The following is a 22,104-nucleotide window of genomic DNA, read 5'->3' on the forward strand; positions in this document are numbered from 1 at the left end:
ACAACTTAAATTAGCACTGACATTTACCCTAAGGACTCTGCTAAGCAGCCACCAGTCCTTTGCCTGAAAGATAATACAAGCTTAAGCAATAGTGATTTTCTTGTCTAGGTGATGTGATTTTGCCTGCAAAAAATCACATCTCAATCTTTAAAACACACAGAATGTAATATCACTTGCTATCAGGTCACCCAAAGCGGCAAGTCGGACACGTGATCTTTATCTTCAGGGTCAAAGAAGGTGTTTGGATGTCTTTCTATATAACCTTTACTGTACGTGTCTATTTAACTTTACTGTGCGTGTATTAAGCACAGCTTTAGTTAAAAGTTGTATGGACAACTAAGCCAACCTTTTTTTTTTTTTTCTCAAATCTGTTTTCAATAATATGTGAATCATTATCCTCCAGTTCACCAGTTCTGAAAACAGCTACTTTTGGACAGACTTTTACAATATTTGCCAGGCAAACCTTATTCCCTTTTTTAAAAGGAAGAACATGGTAGCGTTTGACTAAGAAGCTTTTTGATCAGGTTGTACTACTATACTCTGTGCTGGCAGTCATTGAAAGTTACCTTACTGTATATGAGTAATGATTTCAAGGGTGTGTACAAAACAAAAACTGTTTTATTGTAGTTCAAAACCAAACCATTTCAGAGCAAGTTTCACTGAGGAAACTAAATATACGTCTTAAACCTGCCTTTTACCAATAAAAAAAAATATCCTGTTCTGTTTAATTGTGTCATTCATTAAAAAAGAAAAAGAAAACCCTCAATTTTTAGTTATCCCTCCCTCCCGTTCCAATGAAACGTTCAAATTTCGTCCTCCCATGAAACACTACAAACAGCAATTCAAAAATAAGTTTATATTTTAAATGACTCACTTTGGCTAACTTCCAATTACATGTATGCAAATACAGTATTTTCAAGCTGTCAAAAAAACCTTTCAGAATCTTCTTCTTGGGAACCGGTGAATCGATTGATCTGAAACTTCACGTATGTCATCTACGGGGCGAGACACAAATGCTCTCATTTTCTTTATTAAATAAAATATTTAAACAAAACAAAACAGCATGTTGGCCAAACCAAACAGACAAAACACAACACAAAGTGAACACTAAATCAAACATGTATCAGGCTGGTTTAAAGCCAGCATGAGTAGCAATTATATACTTTCAGTATCTGTGTTTACTTGTCTCTTTCCTCCTGTGGACAACCCACCGTGATCAGCCAAAGCTGTGGGTTTATATACATCTGACCTTCTCCAAATTAGCAATAAATTAATCAATCTGGAGACAGTCACATTCTGCACGGGTTTAGCATGGATGGGGAAGTTTAACCCCATCCATGCTGCAAAAAAAACATTGTGTTTTATACATATTAAACAATATGTTTTAAATAATAATAATAACACATACAAAATAATACATAATACAGCATAGTTACATAACACAAAGTTATGTAACTATACATTGCCCTACAGTTATATAACAGGGAGCCCTATTTTTAGAGTTATCAGGTCTCATTCCCAAAGCTTTTACTTCAAAAACTGATTTTTAAAGTTTGTGTTGATGGGTTAAATAAAGTTAGTAAAATGTGTCTGCCAAAAGAACATGAAAAAGCCGGATCATGTTTGCCTCATTTTTAAGTCTCGTTGAATTAGATTTTGCAGGCACAGGTAGCAGTGAAGTGCTTCCACAGAGGTCACTGGTGTCTCCAGGGGAGAAACCCATCATTTTCTGTTTACTTCTGACACTCTTCAGTAACAGGGGCTTAGCAGCCTGAAACTGTGTTGTTCACAGATTGTGCACTGAACAAAATACCCTCACCTTAGGAGTCATAATTCATCTGTTTTTTCATGCAGTGATGTTTACACCAAACTTTACAGACTGGTGAAGAAATATATTCTATAATTATTATTATTATTATTATTATGATGTGTTAAACTGGTACAGGAATGTTTAAATACTGTACTCCAATAATATTTTTACTATTAATAATGTATGTTTGGTGATGTGGTCTTATTTAGCTTTGCAGTCACAGGAAGTAGTATTTGTTAGCTCAATAGGGGGCACTGTTCCCTCCAGAGCTTTACCAATGTCGCAGCTTCAAATTAGAGCTGTGCTGTAGGAGGTTCTGTCGTTTGGAGAGATATTAAATCAAGGTCTTTTCTAGTCTGTGGACTTTGAAGATGTTCAGTGGCAATGGATAGGTCTTTTACTAGGTAAAACATAACAATGTTTATTTTGACAAGAAATATTGTACAAAATCCTTGCTGTTGCCATATGCTGTGGTATCCCAATGTACCTTTATTCAAGGAATAACCAATAGCTTAGCACTGTAGCTCCATTTGTTCAATGTTGTGAACAGTTATTCATGGCTCTGACAAGGAGAAGAGGTGTACAGAAGTCTGTCGCAAGGTGTCATGATACATAGCTGAAATTGAAGACTTACACAAAGACAAGTCCGCTCCCCCACCTTTCATGACTTGTAGAGAGACCTTAATTGAGACACTTTGATGACAGAAATGTCAGTACTATAGTTTACAGTTGCATTATAGTATCAGAAATCTTATTTGAGAGTATTTTTTTAGGGAATACAGTCATTGTAATAGTGGCATGTCATCTTATGAAGTATCAATTGGTCTCTTAAAGTCAGTAAAAATATGCAATGTCTGTCATTTGGCAATATCTAGTTAAAAAGCAGTTTAAATATTCATATTGTAGCCTAGACTTGCAAAATGAGAGGTGCATTGTGCATTGCTAGCACAGAACAGTACACAGGAAACATATTTATGCAAAACGGTACTGTTGCCCTGTACCTGAAGGGGGAATAAAGCAAATATGTTTTAGTTCTGTTTTAAATAATGGGGCACTGAAAGGAGTGACATTAACTATAACACAGCACACTGTCCTAGGTTTCAGTTTTTGTAGCTGCTTGAAAAGCCGCTCTACAGACTACAATAAACGCTTTATAAAAACCTTATGTTGAAACTTGAAACCTAACAGCCATAGTGTCTGCATATACTGTACGCAGCAGTTCAGGAAATAAAGCCGTTCTGTTATAGAACATGGTGTGCTTTTTAAATACTCGAAGGATGAATTCTCAGTTGGTATTTGTTTTAATGAGCCAGATGGCTAAAATGAATTTCAAAACAAAGTGAACAAACAGCGGCATCTGGTGGAAAAGAGAAAATATGCAATGCTTCCTGATGGCCGTACAATGCATCATGTCAGATTTCACCGTGTAACAATTTTTTTTTTTTTTTTGGTTCCTGGGTAGTAAGTGTTATTTCCTAATTGCTTATGCCTCAAAAGTATAGAAAATGGCTATTATTCCCCACAAACTTTGCTTTTGTGACCAGGACAGTGATATTTTGAAATTTACCTATTTCCAATGAGAAAACGGGCGAATTTGTGTCTTTTCGTTCACATAAAGTCAGAAAAAAACAACATATGAATCCAAATTAACATGTATTTATACTAAAGTAATACAAAAATGACTACAAAAGATTTAGAAGTGAGTAGTTTTTCGAGATTTACGATTATACTGTAAACCACTTTCACGAATCAGCCCCCAAATGTAGTCTCCCATCATGTTCTCGTTATACTGTCCTTGGTAGCGGCGTTCAAAGTCCAGTATATCCTGGTGGAAGCGCTCGCCTTGCTCCTCCGAGTACGCCCCCATGTTCTCCTTGAATTTATCAAGATGAGCATCAAGGATATGGACTTTGAGGGACATCCTACAGCCCATTGTGCCGTAGTTCTTCACCAGAGTCTCAACCAGCTCCACATAGTTTTCGGCCTTGTGATTGCCCAGGAAGCCCCGAACCACTGCGACAAAGCTGTTCCAAGCCGCTTTCTCCTTACTAGTGAGCTTCTTGGGGAATTCATTGCACTCCAGGATCTTCTTTATCTGTGGTCCGACGAAGCCACCGGCTTTGACCTTTGCCTCAGACAGCTTAGGGAAGAAGTCTTGAAGGTACTTGAAGGCTGCCGACTCCTTATCTAGAGCTCTGACAAATTGTTTCATAAGGCCCAATTTGATGTGCAGTGATGGCATCAGCACCTTCCGGGGGTCCCAGCCGTACTCATCATACTTCAAGGCGTCCAGCAAGGTCTTGATGCTGTTGTAATCCTCTTTGAGGTGCACCGAGTGAGCCAGGGGAAGAGACGGGTACTTGTTACCATTATGGAGCAGCACGGCTTTGAGGCTCCTGGATGAGCTGTCAATGAAGGACAGTATAACGAGAACATGATGGGAGACTACATTTGGGAGCTGATTCGTGAAAGTGATTTACAGTATAATCGTAAATCTCGAAAAACTACTCACTTCTAAATCTTTTGTAGTCATTTTTGTATTACTTTAGTATAAATACATGTTAATTTGGATTCATATGTTGTTTTTTTCTGACTTTATGTGAACGAAAAGACACAAATTCACCCGTTTTCTCATTGGAAATAGGTAAATTTCAAAATATCACTCCTGGTCACAAAAGCAAAGTTTGTGGGGAATAATAGCCATTTTCTATACTTTTGAGGCATAAGCAATTAGGAAATAACACTTACTACCCAGGAACAAAAATTGTGTTACATAGTGTTTTCAGAAAAGACCATGCATGAAAATGCAATTGATGTACTGTATGATATGATTAATCAACGCTAATACCAATTTCTACAAGAAAAACTGACGAGAAGACGTACATAATAGCTAAGATGAGAGTTGGTAAATATAAGTATTTAATGAATACTGTTTATTTTTATTATTATTATTATTATTATTATTATTATTATTATTATTATTATTATTATTATTATTATTATTATTATTATTATTCCAAAGTTTAAAAGTTTTATTATTTAAAAAAGTTCAAACAAATATGGGCAGTAGATTATTGTAGAAAAACAATACCCCCGGTGCAACAGTGTTCCACTGTAGGGCTTAATGACAGATACTATAAAACTACACTGTAAGTGTACACTGTTCCAGTTAGGCTGTTCTAACACCTGTGTATTGCATTTTCTTATTTTAGTTCTCAAAAGTATATCAGTTCTTTCAATTGAATGCATCCGTGTAGAGATGAAAGCAGCAGAGGGTAGTTTATTTGATTTGTTTATTTTGTTGGTGATTGTACAGGATCTGTGTAGAAGAGTTGCATTAACTTTCATTTTGGATAATGTTGTTAAATCTGAAGAACCTCGAACTATTAGGAAAACATGTGAATCACCAGAAAATGTACAACTTTCAACTGAATTTCATCTTTACTCACATTGGAAGCATGGCAATATATATCCTCAATCCATTGTTTTGCTATTGCTGCAAGGATTCAGGGTAGGGCCGTTTTATCTGCCTGATGGATTTTGCTTAAACAAAAGTGTTGCATCATGGCAGGCAAAACATGTTTATTTTTCAAAAGTATTTTAGTGAACAAAGCAAAAAAAAGTGTCTATTTCTCCCTGGGTGATATAAATTATATATAAAAGGCTGGATAAAGTGTAGGAGGCTCTGTCTGGCTCAACCACAGGTAAAGAAAAGTCTGAAAAAAATGCATTACAGTACTTTTGTTAACAGCTTATACGATGAGAAAACTGCAGCCACACAAAACTTTGTATGAGAACAACATGTGAAAGTACCAAGCTGTGAGTTTAAATTAAGCATCCTATGCATTTGCATATGTGGACTTTACAGTGTGATTGCAGTAAAATTAAATGAACCATTACTAACAATTGTTATTTTTTCAGTAAATAGATTATGCTTTCATTTGCTGCACATATTTGCTACACCAAATCACAAGTCACAAGATGAAACAGAAAATGTGACCGAGACCTAGCTACTGTTTTATATGCAGTGTGACAGGCAGAGCCCTGTCGCTGGTTCCTGTGCAAATGTGTGCAGCTGGGATGCGGAACAAGAGACACGTTGCTGGGCAACCAATTGAGCAGTTAGGCTCACCTGGCGCTGAGTTGATCGGGGTGTCCGGGATTGGCTGGAGGGTCGTGCCTGGGGAGGCTGCACGGAGCTCAAAAAACGTCTGCACCACAGCTCAAGGCTACTGCACAGTCACAGCCATACAGACTGTCGCTGAGCGAAAGTTTGCTGTGTTGACATCCAGGAGGAGAGCATCCGCTACTATGCAACCCCTCAACTGCAAGAAAGTGCTCGTGAAGACATTGGCCAGTCAAGGCCGTTTGCAGAGGCAGGAGTTGCCGTGAGGATGCCGGGACAGAAGTAGGTTAGTTTAGGTATATAGAGAGGGTTTTCGTAGTGTAGTAGGTTCCTTGAGCGGGACGTCTCTTTTAGTGAGACTAGCGCTCGTCTTATGTGGCAAACTTTTTTAGCTTTGTTTTCTTTATTAAATGTGACATTATGGCCACTATTGTCAGCACCTCTGTGGCGTATGTCTGCCTCTGTATTGTTCAGTGACGACCCACACACGTAATAAATCCGTTACATGCAGTAAAAATTACCAAAAACAATTGAAAGGCTCATTAGCTCCCCTTTGATCTCCTCCACAGCACATCCTGATAGTGCAGCGGCAGTTAAGTGTGCTCGAGGAGGAGCTGGAGGAGTTCCGGCTGGCCCTGAGACAGTATATCGAGTCTGCTACCTCACAGACAGGGTGCTTGCAGTAAGTATCACAGCACTGTAGCCTGGCTGACTAGCTTCTCATTAGTTTTCATTACAATAGTCTAATACCTGCTTAAAACATATAAATGAAACAGATCTCTGAGCTGCACACCAGGTAAAGACGTGACCATGTGGTATGAACGGGAGTCATACAGTCAAGCACAAGTGGTGGCTATGAAGAGTGCCTGCATCTTCACCGGGGATGGCTCTGGCGTTCATAGGGGTTAGGGAGGCAAAATCATCAGGGACTCTTTCCTTAACCATGCTCATAGCTCGCCAACATCTGCAGTAGAGCTCCTGGGTGTAAAGAGGCATATTTTTTATAATCAGCGTTCTGTAAAATACATATAAACTTTTATGGATGCACCTTACAAAACACATACAATTAATATATCTTCTAACTATGACCAGTATAGTAAACAGTAGTTTAAACATTAATGTAACAAAAGGTCAGTCATTTGAAATGCTATTATTTTCAGATGAAGGTACAAGAAGGACATGGAAATGGCTCAAGGCAGACAGATTAAGAGTATGAAAGCATCAGTTGGTCATGAGTCAGTGTCTTACAAGTATCTCTGACTCACTCTAGCCTGCTGTTCAATAAAAGTGATCCCTGTGTGCAAAACACACCTCTGTGACATAAGATGCTGCAGTGTTTTGTGTTTGCACTTACTGCACTCTATAGGAAGACTTGAATGAGGCACAAAGAGTCAAGACCAGACTTTGGATTTTCAATTATTATTGGAGCAGTGGCTATTTCAGTACATTCCAAAGCAGGACCTTGTTCCAATCAGACACTTCATTACTTAATTAAACACATGCGCTTGCCACTGCTTAATTCAATAATTAAGTACACATTTGGAAAAATTTCCTATGATAGACTGAAAGAACAAGTGAGTACCAAGATTTTATAAGACTACATTTTTATTTTAATGTGCAGCTATATGTGCACGCTTACTCGTTAAAAAACGTAATTTTTTAAAAACTTTTCTGTGTATTCAAGTGCATTTCAAACATGTTCTTTTACCATTAACAGTATTGCTGTACAGAAGCTTTCGAATGAGTCCCGTTTCATACTTTATGAATTCTGGGAGCACAGCAATGTCTGGAAAAAGTAAGTAGGTTTTAGCTTTTGGTATCTCAAAGCATATAGTGTCTACATGTAAAATGATGTCTGCCCAGAAGTTTACAAGTAAAATGATCTGATTAATTTCCATTGCTGTCATCTTTCTATCATGCTTGCAGGTGTTATTACAGAGACATAAACACTAAAATCATTGGCTAGGTGGAAGCATGTGATCGATGAGATTGGGGGGGGGGGGGGGGGGGGCAATGTGCTCCACCCCTGTGTGCATTTCTGTATTGTATGTTGCGTGTGTTAATGTTGGTGTATAGAGATTGGTACACGGGATATAAACGGGGCTGTGTTTCACGTGTATTTAAAAATGTAGATTTGTATTTAGGGACGAGGATGGCACAGATCACTTCACGTGCTGGTTAAAATGTAATGTGTGGTCACGGGAGTAAACTTAATTAATTCACGTGCAGTTGTACCGAGATTCCAATTGAATGATTGACTAGCAATCGACTCTCGGTACAACTGCATAAAAGCAGCATGTTTTCACTCACTCGGGGTTGGGTGTTCGTGAGTGGAGAACGGGAGAGAGAAAGGAGAAAGAATTAAAAGGTTAGAAATAACAATTGCTACAGCGTGCTGGAAGTGCCAGCACGGTACTTGTTTAAACGTTCATCCACTTGTTTTGTGTGTTAGTTCGTTTTGTTTACCTGTTTATTTTGGCTCCAGTGTCCTGTTTTGTGTTTAAAACCCTTTTATTTCGTTTAATAAACGCTGAGTGCCACCATTGCACTCAGCATTACTCATCACCACCGTCTGTCTGTGTGTTTCTTCCGGGTCTGACGTGTCACTATCAGCCAGCCTTGTGACAGGGGGTTAGAGACAAGGCTGTTTTTTAATCTGCTGAATTGAGATATTTTATAAATGACAGCAGAGGAATGACATCATATTCTTGCCATTAGTTCTGTAGTTGATTTTACTCCCCTCTATTTGTGTTTCACTATACAGCCACCTTCAGACTAACTACAGCAAGACCTTCCAGCGCAGTAACGTGGATTTCTTGGAGACCCCTGAGATTATGACAACGATGCTTGTCCCAGGCAAGTATACAATGTTTTAAAGAAGAAAAAAAAATCGTACCTTGTTTGTTTATATTACAGTGCTAATATAATATAAATATAATATAAATATACGTTTATATTACAGTGCTAATATAAAACAGCCTCCTGGACTCAGAGTCATACTTGATTAATTTATTATTCCACAAAAAAATTGTCAGTTAATTTTGATGTTACCTCTAGTACAGTAATTGTTGCAAAGGGATTCAAAACAACCAGAAATCAGCACCTAAAACCATGGCTTTTATTGTCTTTCAAGTCTGTAATTGAATGTTTTTTCAGATGCATGACCCCAGGGGAATTTTTTTTTTTTTTACCTATTAAATGACAATCATAACAGTATCAAGTAAACCGATTGAGGGTTCCCGAGTGGCACATCCGGTTAAGGCACTCTGCCCAAAGTGCAGGATGCGCCCTATAGCTTGGAGATCGGTGGTTCAAATCCAGGCTATGCAACTGCCGGCCGTGTACGGGAGATCCCACGGGGCGGTGCACAATTGTTCAATCGCTGCCCGGGCAGGATACGTTTAGGTCGGCAAGGGAGTCCTTAGCTCACCGCACACCAGTGACTGGCCAGGCACCTGCGGGCCGGCCTGTACGCAATTCAGAACTGCGTGGTCCTCTGACGCAAAGTTCTGAATATGGCTGCACAGTGGGCTTGCAGAGTGTAAAAAAGCAGACAGCTGACCGCACTCGTTTCGGAGGACGCAAGTGCTCATCTTCGTCTCTCCCAAGTTAGTTCGGGGGTTGCAGCAGTGAGCCAGGTCGTGTCTCTCCATCTCCAGCTGTTTGTCTTTCTTATGTCTTACTCTTCCTGTTTACCCAACATAAGACTTGTCACCCTAATACATTTATTAGACTGATTTTAATGATTTTTCTATTCCAGCTTCATGGTGGGTCCTAAACAATAACTAAGCAACAAAACCTTGTGGTAACACAGAGAAAGTGTGAAGTAAACTTCTAGAACTAGGAAGCAGTCGGAGTAGTAATTTCCAACTGTGAGAACCAGCCTCCTGAATCTGCAGTTGTATCAGTGTTCATTGTGAAACATTGTACAGTATTATCTTGTTTTATGGACGTTGTGTATTGAAACAAAACCAATGGTGTAAGTGAAACCGTGTTAACCCATTCATCCCCACGTTATAATACTATGTAATGTGTATAGTATGTTCTTTAGTACCATGTTAATACCTGTAGTGTTCTGTATAACAACCTTGTACTAAACCGGCCACGTGATGTGACGGAATTAAATATTTTGTCTAAAGATTATTTCACCCAACATAATATTTTTTTGTGGATAATTATTTGTTGAACACATCTCTCCATAATAAACTTATGGTAAACCTTGGTTCTTCTCATGTTGCAAGTCTGTCTATTTCACTATTGATAGCAATAGGCTTAACTGGTTTCTATGCATTTACATACTATAAACTGATAGGTAATGTAAGATTTACTTAATGTAATTAATGTAAAAATATGTGAAACATATTTAGAAACCAGTATTCAGCAACATACAGTACATTGCAAACAATCAGCACATTTTACAAAGCAAATTCAGTGCTGTACACTAGGTGCATATATAGGGTGTTTGTCTAACATAGCAAATCACAGCATTGTCAGCTTGTGAATGATTATGCTTACAGATCTACAGTATGCACCAGCATGAAACAGGAAAGAACTGAAAAACTCAACTGTGGAAAACGACAGACTAGCCTACTAGTTGTAAAAATCCCCTTAACTGTAATAGATGTATATGGATAAATGATTTTAAGAAACAGCATTTACATCTATGGCATACAGTTGTGTGTTTTAATAAAGTTTTAAACAAGAGGCTGTTGATTCAAGATTATATGAACATATTATGAATAAGTTGCTAAACAGACAGGCAGATCAGCATCATTAAGATTAGCATACTGTAGGTAACTGTGCTGACGATTTTATTTTCGTCATCATTTATATTAGCAAATACACTTGTGGGGGAACCCTGTTACAAACATCTGTTACTGTATACATGTTTTCAGATAAATCTATCAAGCTATAGAAACAAACATGCAAACATCCACACAAGTGAACACACATAAAAACAGAATGTGTACATTTAGCACTGGCTACTTCATAAATAAAATTGGCTAATGAGAATACCTTTTAGTTCTGCATATTAGGGTTAGAAGCATTAATTCTATGTTTTTCTGTTTTAGTTTAAACTAAGAGACTAGTCTACACAATTGTATACTTTCTTTCTAGAAATACGTTTTTGGTTATTCTCTTTTCTGCCAGTATCTTTTATAGAACAAAAAAAACAAAAACAAGAAAATGTATGCAAACAAAATGTGGACTGCAAGCTCACACAGAATTATCACACCAATTGCATGTAAAAAAAGACAGTGATTAATAACATTGCTGTTACGTTGCATTATGACACTCATTTGGCACAGAGATCATTAATGAAAACAAGTACAAAAAAATATCCTTTTAAATGCCAGCTGACCAACAGTATTATCATCACCGAGGTACTGTATGAATATATCCTGCGGCTAGAATAGAATAAGACAAAGCACATTAGATTCCATAACTGACAACTTAAAAATTGTTACACCTGTGTCCCTTACAAAAACAAGCAAGCTGAGCCAACTTCTTCATGAAAGGGAAACATGTGACAGCAGTATAGTTATTTTGTCCTTACACCCTTTGCTGCCCCCTGGTGGAGACTGGTTTGCACAAGTGTTCCTCATAGTTGTTTTTTTAAACAACTGATCTGCAACAATTTGAGGGTCATGAACCTATACATTGACCTGTCGCCTCAAGGTTTAAGATTGTAGCGCACCTTATACTGTGTGTGTGTGTGTACGTGAACCATGGTGCCAACTCTGATAAGTCGATTAAAGCAACATGGCTCAAGTTAAAAATGCGAATTAAAATAGCCGTTAATTCCTCTGTGCCATGTGTTATTTGGGTTTATTTAATTTATCTTATTTCAGCATATTAGGAAATAGTTAAATGCTTCTTTTATGGATGTGTCTCTAAGTAGTAGAACAATCGTCACGATAGTTCATGGCACTGACCACCTTTACAGACAATGTGAGATCAACAATGGATGAGCAGCGATACTCTTCATGTATACACCCGCCACTGACCACCTATATTTTTTGGAAACCTCCCCCAGGTTCATTTTTTTGTTTTGCTTTTCACAAGCCTGTTTCAGGTTTTGTTAACATCAAATTCACAAGTACAGTATAGCCACCTTTGCCTTTATCTGCTAGTTTATTGTCAGAACAAAATAAAGAAATATATAAAAATAAAGACAAACAGACATCCATACTGTAAGCAAGTCAAACAATTTTATTATATAGTGGTGGTGTCTTCTCTTTGTATCATCATGATGATATGCATTCATGAACAAAGCTGAAAGACATATTACAAACTTGTTTTGTCTAATGAGTATTTGACTTGACTTAAAGAATGTTTTCTTTATTATTTCACTTCAGAGAAGCAAGCCAATAAAAGTACTGCGATTACCATATATAGACTGCAGAGGTCAATACATGCATTCCACAAAGGTACAGAGTAGCCAAATACATAAACCCCAATTAACTTTGATCAGTCAGTTCATATTAGCAGCCCCAGAAGATTAAACTTGAAGCAAATAACTATCCTTTCTAGTTTTTACTTGCCACTAATATTATTTGGCATCTTGCATCAGAACCACTCTTAAAAAGAATGTGTGTCTCAAGACCAGTATCTTGATTGGTCATCAACAGATTTGAAACACCTGGTCTGTAATCATCTGGGGTAATCAATCCATTTCAGCCATAGCTGCATTGAAAACAGATTTTTTTTGTGGTGTAACTTTTGAAGTGAAGTAAACAGTACCATACCCAACATGTTTTAGTGCACTTTAAGAACTGATACTAACACTTGCCCCTTGTGTCCTTTAAGTGGACAAATATAAATGGGGCTAAATAAATAAAAACATAAAATAGGTAACTGTTGGAAGCAATTTAAACAAATTTACCTTGGTAGAAAAAGTATTTTCTTAACTTAAATCAACTCTGAAATGACCCCAGAAATGGCCAAAGAAAACTTTTAAAGGATTTGGACCAGTAAATAAGGAACACAGTCCCAACCCCAAATGAGTAACTACAATACAAGGCATATGCAGTTTGGAGTGAAACCACCACCTGCACCTGCAGCTTAAACAGGTCAACTGTTAAACAGTTTTCAATCCATTCACTTTGTTTTGTAGGGGAGGGGAGTTCTAGCTTTCCAAGTGCCATTCGTGTACAAGTTTGAACCCAGCCCTGCCTTCCTTTTATTTAATTACATTGTTGCCATTTTTATTTTGCTCAACTGTTGCCCAAGCTTTATAATATTAAAATGAACTTTTCAATGTCATTTTAAACAGTTCCTTGCCTGTTAAATTGTGTTTGTAATCTTCCTGGACCCTGTGGCTCGTAAAGGCCATTTACTATAAAGCTATTGGGTAACACCGAGCATTTTCCTGACCAATACAATTCTATTAGTCATGTGTCTGCTTCCACAGACCACTGAATCTTGGACTACCTTGCCTTATCTTGGGTAAGCAAGTCAAAGATTACCGTTAAGCAGGGGGTCTATGAAACCAGCTGTTTGTCTGTCAACACTACAAGAAAATGGTTTGTGTCCATCAAGTCTTCTGTGTGGTTTTCAGTTTTTCCAGTAAGGCAACTGCTGATCCATTCATGGGACAACAGGAACCTCCAGCAGAAATGTACATAGGTCTTCCATCTCTAATTTTCATCTCACTGAAAGTTAAAAAGGATCCAGAGGTTTAGACCAAGACACAACCCCTATTGGTGAGCTTAACAGCGAGGTTCTTGATGGAAACAAAAATCACAAAGCAACCATCTGAAATGACTTTCGTTTATAGGGTATGCAATTATTCAATTCAAAAAATATATATATAATTATATATGAGTCAGCGCTTGGAAATTCTGTCCTGCGATTGGTTAAAATAGATTGAACTATTGCCCTCACATCATTATACCACTGGGCAATAGTCTCCGTCTCATGTGATTGGTTCACATCATTGTCAGTCCCGCCCCTTTTCAAAGGAATGCCCTCCACCTCCACTCCTAAACAACAAGATAAAATGACAATGAAAAAACTGAACGACGATTCTGTGACTTAACAGAAAATGAATTCCAAAACATACTGCAAAAGAAAAAAAAACTTGTGGTATGACCTTCAAAAACATTCTGTTATTTAGTTATTACTTAAACTATATTTAAACAAAATACTGTAAAGCCATAAATATTTGCAACCAAAATATTTGGCGAATTACACCCATAAAACCTATTTTGCTCCAGAAATGTTGGCAACCTGTTGCACTGGTAGTAGTATATTACTTCATTATATGTACGGCACTAAGATATACGTTCTAAAAAGGTTTACTTTTTTTTTTTTTTTTTTCTTCTCATACACCAAAAAACGCATCATAAAAAGGCTTGTACATATTTATGGCTTCACAGTATGTAAAGTCATATTTACTATCCAACCTTGACGCTCTTATTATTTTGACTGACTCATATATTAAATATGTACTGCAGACTCAGCTCACAGTGGAAAATTAAATGCCCCTCGGGAAGACTATTGTTACTGACATGCTTCGGGCATTATAGCCCCCTGTCTGTGACAATACTCTTCCCTCGGGTCTATAATTCTCCAATATATCCCTCCTCTCCAGTACACACACACACACACACACACACACACACACACATATATATATATATATATATATAAACACACACCAGAAGTCAAATAAGCAAGGGTCCTAGTAGCATGACTATTAAATACAAATTGGCACATCAAGTACATCTCAGCTGCTGATACTAATGGAAAAAAGCCAATTAAGTGAAGAAAAAAAAAAGCATTCATAACATCACATGGCTATGAAAACAACTAGAAATGGGAGTTGTTTCACAAAAACAAAGCATCCCTGGGGGTATGATGTAAGGGGAATAGCATCTCTGACGTAATAGCTTATAAACATGACAAAATGGCTGTATGGCAGTGTGACAGAGACAGAATGATTCTTGGTGATAAATCTCCCTCCCAACCTACGATGGCACTGTGTAAAGGGTACTCTGTTCCCTGGACTGGATGGCCAGACAATTAATTCCCAGGGTTAGACGGAAGTCAGACATCTAGAAAGGGGGCGGTGCTACGGTACACTAAATCATCGACCTGGAAGGGAAACGATGTGGCAGCCGCGGATTAGAGGAGCGGTTGCACTCGTTAACCAAGGGGTCATGATTGACGGTACAAAAGGGGACCTAGCAAAGTGACCTGTTCCTTTGAATGATTACACTATGTAACACAATTTTTGTTCCTGGGTAGTAAGTGTTATTTCCTAATTGCTTATGCCTCAAAAGTATAGAAAATGGCTATTATTCCCCACAAACTTTGCTTTTGTGACCAGACAGTGATATTTTGAAATTTTGTTACACAGTGTTAACGCTGAACTGGAAGGAAAACCCACATTGTTAACGTGAGTGTTTTGTTTGTCGTGTCTAAAAATTGCTTGTTTGTTGTTATTAGACAACCAACACGATCCGGAGCTGTCGACAAAGGCCGGCACTTACGCGGATATCACTGCACCATTGTTCATGACTAACTGTATTTACACCACGAGCACTACAGCACTCACTGCGGACTTGCGTTTGTGTTATGTGTGGGTGTTTAAGATCAGGACTATTATTAGGGGACCGTGGATTAAAACAGAGCAATACACGCCACTGTATTGCCCGTTTTCATTATTATTTACTGTGTTTTGACATCAGACTTTGGAATACAAAAATAAAACATCATTGCACCTAGATTATCGTTGTCCGTCTGTTTATTAATCACCACAGCACTCCTGCACCTGCACACTGTTAACCGCTTTGCCACACAGTAAAAATGTTCACTAGCTTTGAAAAACTTTCATATTCAATTTTGGAATCTGTCTTGCATTAGTTTAAATCCAAATGACAATTAAGAACAAAAAAAAAAAAGATGTACATACATCATGATCTTCGACAGTCTTACTCATTGTATTGGTTAAAAGTATACTCTCTGTGTAAGCTATCCCTCTGAATAAACAAATATGGTTCAATAACAGCATTATGCTTTACAGCATTCATTTAATAGTCCAACCTCTCTGCTAGTTAAACTGCTAGAAACAATTCAGTTTTTCAAAATTTCTAAAAGTTCCCAACGCATTGGCTTTTACGAATGTACTGTATTAATTCAAATTTAAAAGAAAGTATTAAAACAGTGCTGCTTGCATCCATTAAAAAAAACACAAACTGTGTACCATCTAATAACCAGTAAACAAAACATTTTAGTGTTGCATACGGTGCTGTACAATTGCATTCAATTTCCAGCTGTAGAAATACATTAATTTTGTTAATCAGAACGACACGTACTTTACAAGTGTACTACTGTGTTGGACTGACATGGAGAACAAGTTACAGTATGTATTAGTCATTCAAGTATTCCACAACACGTAATTTCAAACCTGTTGAGTAGCATTTTCATTTGTCTGACTGTTTATCCAGTCTCAAAGCATTGCAGTTACTTACAACAAACTCAAGACTTGATAGTTTACTACTCAACTTTCTAACCAATAGCTGTTTACTACGGATCCCAGGGGCAGGTTCAGTTTGAATGTTGGCAAATCAATGGCTTGGGACTGACAGCTATTGTGTTAACAGTGAAGCAGTATAGCTGTGATGTTTTCGGAAGGTCAGTCAAGAGTCTGAAAGCTTGCGTTTAACAATCAAAATGACTAAGGGTATTGAGAATAACAAATTATAACTTTTAATTAGAACAGTGGTTTTGCGTTTCTACCTAGAAACATGACCTGAATGCCATAGATCCTGAAAAACATAAATCAGGTTGTTGACAGTTAGGTTTGTGTGAACCATAACGGTGGCTGTAGTAATCCCATTGTGGCACTGGCACAGTAGTTTAATATTAGACACACTCGTGCATACGTTGCACCTGTGTATTAGTCGATCCCCCACTTTTAAGGACCCCGCAAAATGCCTAGAAAATAGACTTAAACAATGTTTTTTACAGTAACTCATAAACCTGTCAACTTATCAAAGTTAGTTTATAGTTTATGAATCTTATAAATTTAGTAAAAAAAATAAACTGAGGAGTTTAAAGGTGGCAGCCCCATAGTTAGCAACACATTTAGCATGCCATGTAAAACCATGCTAATATGATGCAACTACCTAAAATGGTCTGCTGAGATAGACGTGTTTGACTCACAGTGCGGGGAGTTCCATTAGCTTTTGCCTGAGGAGTTTCCATTTGAAGTCGGCATCTCCAATGGTTTATGAGTTACTTGCAGTTTATATATCTGCTGCAGAACCACAGGGATTTATTAAAATTCAAACACAATGCTATTTTTTGCAGCAGGTTCATCATATGTACCTTAGAAATGTATACTGCTTACCGGCTTATCAAGCACCACAGGATGATCAGGTAAGAATTCAGGTTTCTTTTTGGCAATCGACAAACTTGAAATCTGCATCAGGAATTCTCTGCTGTAAGTGATTCTTTCTGAAATAGTTAAAAGGCAAATTTCAGTGTGAAACCATAAACCTTCTCAGACAGATAGACAGACTTAGGTTCCTCCATTGGGAGGTGGGGGCAGTTGTTTGCCAGTTTGCATTCTAAACAACCCAGACATATAGCAAAAGCTACCTGAATCAGTTTGACGTTTTAAAAAGCTATCATTAGCATTTAAGCAAATATAATTAAATAGAAAACAAATCCTGCTTACCTTTCTTGCGGTCAGTATGATGCTTTATATGTGGACTTGGGTGCCTGCAAAAAGAATCCAGTCTGATGCCATTCATCTGCCAAAAAAAACAAACAAACCACCTGTACAAATAGGGCAACCACCCCCAAATTCACGCACACAGCTAGGGATAAGTCACAGCTGGATTGCATTAAACAACATTTAACCACTTTACCAGTATAAACACAAATAGATGAATTCACATTCACTGGTGCTGTAATGAAAACACACATCCAGGCCCTTAAGTTATTCCCTGGCTATATAAAATTAACTACATCCCAGGAAACTACCTTGGTTTTACTTACCAAACTGTCTTCGTTGTGTGAACAATCTTTCAACTTTTCCGCTTCTGGATTTGTTCTTGTAGATTCTATAAAATAAATTAAGCAAGCATCACACACAAAAACGGACACATTTGTACCCATCATGCGTACACACTGCATGCATACATAAATCACACTTTCTTCCCACAATAGCTGTGATCCACATTTATGTAGCAAATAAATTACATTACTGCAACCAGAACTGGAGTTGCTTGCAGTCTAGATGTTACATTTCAGCATGCCAAATGTCATGAAAGATCTGCGATAGAACTGATCACCATCAATGTCTGACAATGCAACCACATGGACCAGTCTCTCACATTCTAGTTGCTGGGTTAACTTTCTGTCAGAATGACATGGACTCTAGTGTAGTGAGGGGATCTTGCCTGGTTAGCTGGCTACCAAACTCACCAGGGTCTATATTCAGGCGACGTAATGGTCTTGCTGGCTGAAGGGATTTGTGGATCCTTCTTTTGGACACTTCCATTCTTCTATTAAATAAATTTTAGTTAGAATATTGTTGTTCTTTGAGTTCAAATGACCAATCTTGTATCCCAGAACTGTGTTAGTCAATAAAAGCTGGTTTAACAACTCTAAACCTTTCGATATATTCTGTTATCTTTACCATTTTCACTGCAATCAAATAGTATATTTAGATATAATGTATTGCGCAATACCTGCAATGGCTAGGCTGATAATGAAATATTTAACACACGGGTGGAAATACAAAAAGGGTGGAAATATGTGTCACAGGCTGGTAGGTTGGGCCCCCGCCCACCAAAACTCAATGCTAAAAAGGCTTCGCATGCAGTACATATTTAGTACTTTGGCGAAGAAATTAGATCAAACGTGACCTGGTTGTTTAGCTATGGCTTTTATAAAATAAATAAATAAATAAAGTAAATAAAAGTTAAAAAAAAATGAACAGTACAACACCATGGACTAATTAACTTCTATGGCAACGAAAAACCATAACGCGTTACCTCAGGATGCGTGTCACTGGGCCCCCGAGAACGTTTTCTAGCAAGCTGCAGGCCTAAAATCAATATATTAATTATTTATTAATTAAACGATTTAAATCGTTTTTCATATTTCACAACAATTAATAAAATAATCAGCTTAAACGATATGTATTTAAAAGAAAGTGTTAATCAACGTACATTGTATTTAATTAAAGTGTCTGATCGTCAAGTGTTTAGGAAACTCCAAAATCGATTTAACCTGAAAAGGTTTAACTTGGCAATGCCATTTTACTCTTTCGATGCAAGAGAATTTACCAAACCATTCAGGTTAGTTATTTGTATGTCACAAACAATACACCAACCCATTCCACCCGTTACAAGCTCTGCATCATTTACATCATTGTTTCTCCTAGCTGTAGCACCCAGTGTTTACAGACCCAATTTAAAACATTTAGATTTACTTACTTCATCATACTGTAGTTTTGAAACGATACCCATGCAATTCTCATTAGCTTTTTAGAATATTACAGCACTTACCAGTATGACTCAGTGACTTTCTCCAAAAGACGCCCATCGACTAATTTGCTGAATTTGCAAATTACATTTGTTGTTGCAGCTTTTTTTTCTTTTTAATCAACGGTGCGTTTAGTGCCGCAGCGGCGAAACTTTCAACAAGCCGGGCAAACACATGTATGGGGGTGTAATTGATTATTATCTGATTTAATTAATAAACCCAACAATCAACATGTATGTCTTTCAGTAAAGCATACCTCACAGAGATTTCTCGACTTTTATGATGCCAGGCAGGACAGGACTTCTCCGCTGTCTTACACGATTAACCCAGACCACCCCTCTCCCGGGGATGGAATTTGTGGCGCTGCAGTCCTCCTCTCCTCTCCTCTTAAAACTTGCTCGAAAAACACATGACGTCTCTTTTTTGCTGCCCAATCCGAAACGGGCTTCCGTACACTGTTGAGATGCAGTTTTGGAGGATGCTGACCTATTTTATGAAGTATTGCCAGGTTTTACTAGTGCATTTATGTCTTTTTGAATTATGTCGTCCTGAAACCTTAGGGGGACAAATGCTTGTTGAAATGTATAATGATATGTTAAAAATCCTAAACTAATCACGTGCCTTAATCAGGCACCAGTTTTGTCTATTCTCTTCCAATAGGTATATAGTATGAATTAAAATGACCAGTAGCTGAACATAATACAATCTAACAATTATTAGTATGGGTATGACATATCAATTTTCTTAACTAATGTATTCTTCTTCTTGTTTAGAATCACTTTGTATAATTTTCAGTTTCAGACTTCACATCCTTGAAGTGCATTAGGTGCACCAGAGTGTAACCATTGACCTGCAACACTCTGCTGCTTGTTGATGTAAGGAATAGAAAATATTGTACTGTTGGAAGTATATTCACACTCATTGGTGCATTATATTATTGCATGTTCTAGATCAGGCTACTTTAAAAGCCTTGTCCAGTCCAGTCCAGTTTTCAATTTAGTAAACACCATCAATTTAGATTTATAAGATTTCAATACAAGCTTTAAATTAATCGAATTATACTGGACAGTTAAATTCAACCTGTAAAGTCTAGAGTGGAGTTAATTGTATCATTTACATACAAACATAGCTTACAATAACTGACATTTAACAATGTTGTGAATAAAGATTGTAAATAAAACTGGTCCAAGAATGGAACGATGAGGTACATCTTTATTAATTATATTAATTAGTATTTATACATTGCAATTGTAAAACACCAATTTCAATACCCCGAGTTCTGTTAGTCAGAGGACAATAGTTTCTTCTGAAGTGTTCAGGATTGTGTCAGGAAGAAAGCAGATAAAGCAGGAAACATTTTCATATACTTGAGATTATATATATATATATATATATATATATATATATATATATATATATATATATATATATATATAGTGTGAGATAGCGGGTTGTGAGAGACAGCAGGGAGGGGGTTAAAACCTCCCTGCGAGAGAAACCTGTGTGGAATGCACCTTTTTGTTTGATTTGTATTGCTTTATTGTTTCATTTAATTTGCTAATTGATTTGTTTAATTGTTTTATTGCTTAATTATTCCCTGCACCTGGAGATCATTATTAAAGTAGAACCAGGTGCAGGGTATAAAAGAGGAGCAGTCAGAATGCTCAGGGCTGAAGCTAAGCTGTTTTCCCGTCCTTACAAAAACACAGGTTTGACACGCACTTACTTTAACTCTGGCTACTCAGACAGAGCACCTCTTCTGCCTCCTTCTACTCAGCAGCCCTGAGCATTCTGATTGCTCCTCTTTTATACCCTGCACCTGGTTCTACTTTAATAATGATCTCCAGGTGCAGGGAATAATTAAGCAATAAAACAACTAAACAAATCAATTAGCAAATTAAATGAAACAATAAAGCAATACAAATCAAACAAAAAGGTGCATTCCACACAGGTTTCTCTCGCAGGGAGGTTTTAACCCCCTCCCTGCTGTTTCTCACAACCTGCTATCTCACACTATATATATATATATATATATATATATATATATATATATATATATATATATATATATATATATATATATATATATCTCAATAACATACACATCTCTGCCAAAATATAAATACACTGGTGTCTAGCATTACAAAGTAGGGCAATTCATGTATGACAGTATATTGACCATGGGGGATATGTGCTATAAAGGGCACTGCATATAGTGGGTAGAACTAAATGCAAATTAACCATTTGTGTATATGTGTATATATATATATATATATATATATACACAGTGCCTTGCAAAAGTATTCAAACCCCTCACCAATTCTCTCATATTACTGAATTACAAATGGTACATTGAAATTTTGTTCTGTTTGATATTTTATTTTAAAACACTGAAACTCAAAATCAATTATTGTAAGGTGACATTGGTTTTATGTTGGGAAATATTTTTAAGAAAAATAAAAAAATGAAATATCTTGCTTGCAAGCTTCCCCACAGCATGATGCTGCCACCACCATACTTCACTGTAGGGATATTGTGTCTTGAGGCATAGGCAGTGTTAGTTTTGCACCACACATAGAGCTTTTTGGCCAAAACTCAAAGCACTATCTTGGTCTCATCTGACCACAAAACCTTTTCCCACATCGCAGATGGGTCACTCTCA

The 22,104-nt window shown here is 37.3% G+C and overlaps 2 protein-coding genes across 13 annotated transcripts in view; one reads left to right on the plus strand and one right to left on the minus strand.

The window, feature by feature from the left end:
• LOC117394957 (N-terminal EF-hand calcium-binding protein 1-like) overlaps positions 1-10,074 on the plus strand; it is a 64,147-nt gene extending 54,073 nt beyond the window's left edge. The window contains exons 10-13 of the mRNA XM_033993728.3: positions 6,506-6,618; positions 7,654-7,731; positions 8,701-8,792; positions 9,697-10,074. Of these exons, the coding sequence (XP_033849619.1) occupies positions 6,506-6,618; positions 7,654-7,731; positions 8,701-8,792; positions 9,697-9,725 (312 nt within the window). The 3' untranslated portion in view covers positions 9,726-10,074. The remainder of the gene's footprint in view (positions 1-6,505; positions 6,619-7,653; positions 7,732-8,700; positions 8,793-9,696) is intronic.
• A 920-nt stretch (positions 10,075-10,994) lies between these two features.
• Positions 10,995-19,941, minus strand: gra (granulito). Of its 12 annotated transcripts, XR_009312429.1 has the most exons (9): positions 19,699-19,937; positions 19,127-19,187; positions 18,950-19,002; positions 18,378-18,457; positions 17,949-18,013; positions 17,626-17,701; positions 17,296-17,402; positions 13,824-13,921; positions 10,995-13,591 (listed from the first exon to the last, which is right to left on the minus strand). XR_009312429.1 is itself a non-coding variant. In XM_059012589.1 (7 exons), exons 1-7 carry the CDS (start codon positions 19,424-19,426, stop codon positions 13,589-13,591), a joined length of 417 nt encoding a protein of 138 aa, XP_058868572.1. In that variant the 5' UTR covers positions 19,427-19,459; the 3' UTR covers positions 10,995-13,588. The 12 variants fall into 12 exon arrangements, 2 of the variants coding, with proteins under 2 accessions (XP_058868572.1, XP_058868571.1); XR_009312435.1 differs by lacking the exon at positions 19,127-19,187 and having other exon boundaries at positions 18,378-18,454; positions 19,699-19,940; XR_009312447.1 differs by lacking the exon at positions 19,127-19,187 and having other exon boundaries at positions 18,378-18,454; positions 19,466-19,940.
• Between the last annotated feature and the right edge of the window lie 2,163 nt (positions 19,942-22,104).

The sequence above is a fragment of the Acipenser ruthenus genome, chromosome 3 (assembly GCF_902713425.1).
Source record: "Acipenser ruthenus chromosome 3, fAciRut3.2 maternal haplotype, whole genome shotgun sequence".
Taxonomy (NCBI): Eukaryota; Metazoa; Chordata; class Actinopteri; order Acipenseriformes; family Acipenseridae; genus Acipenser; species Acipenser ruthenus.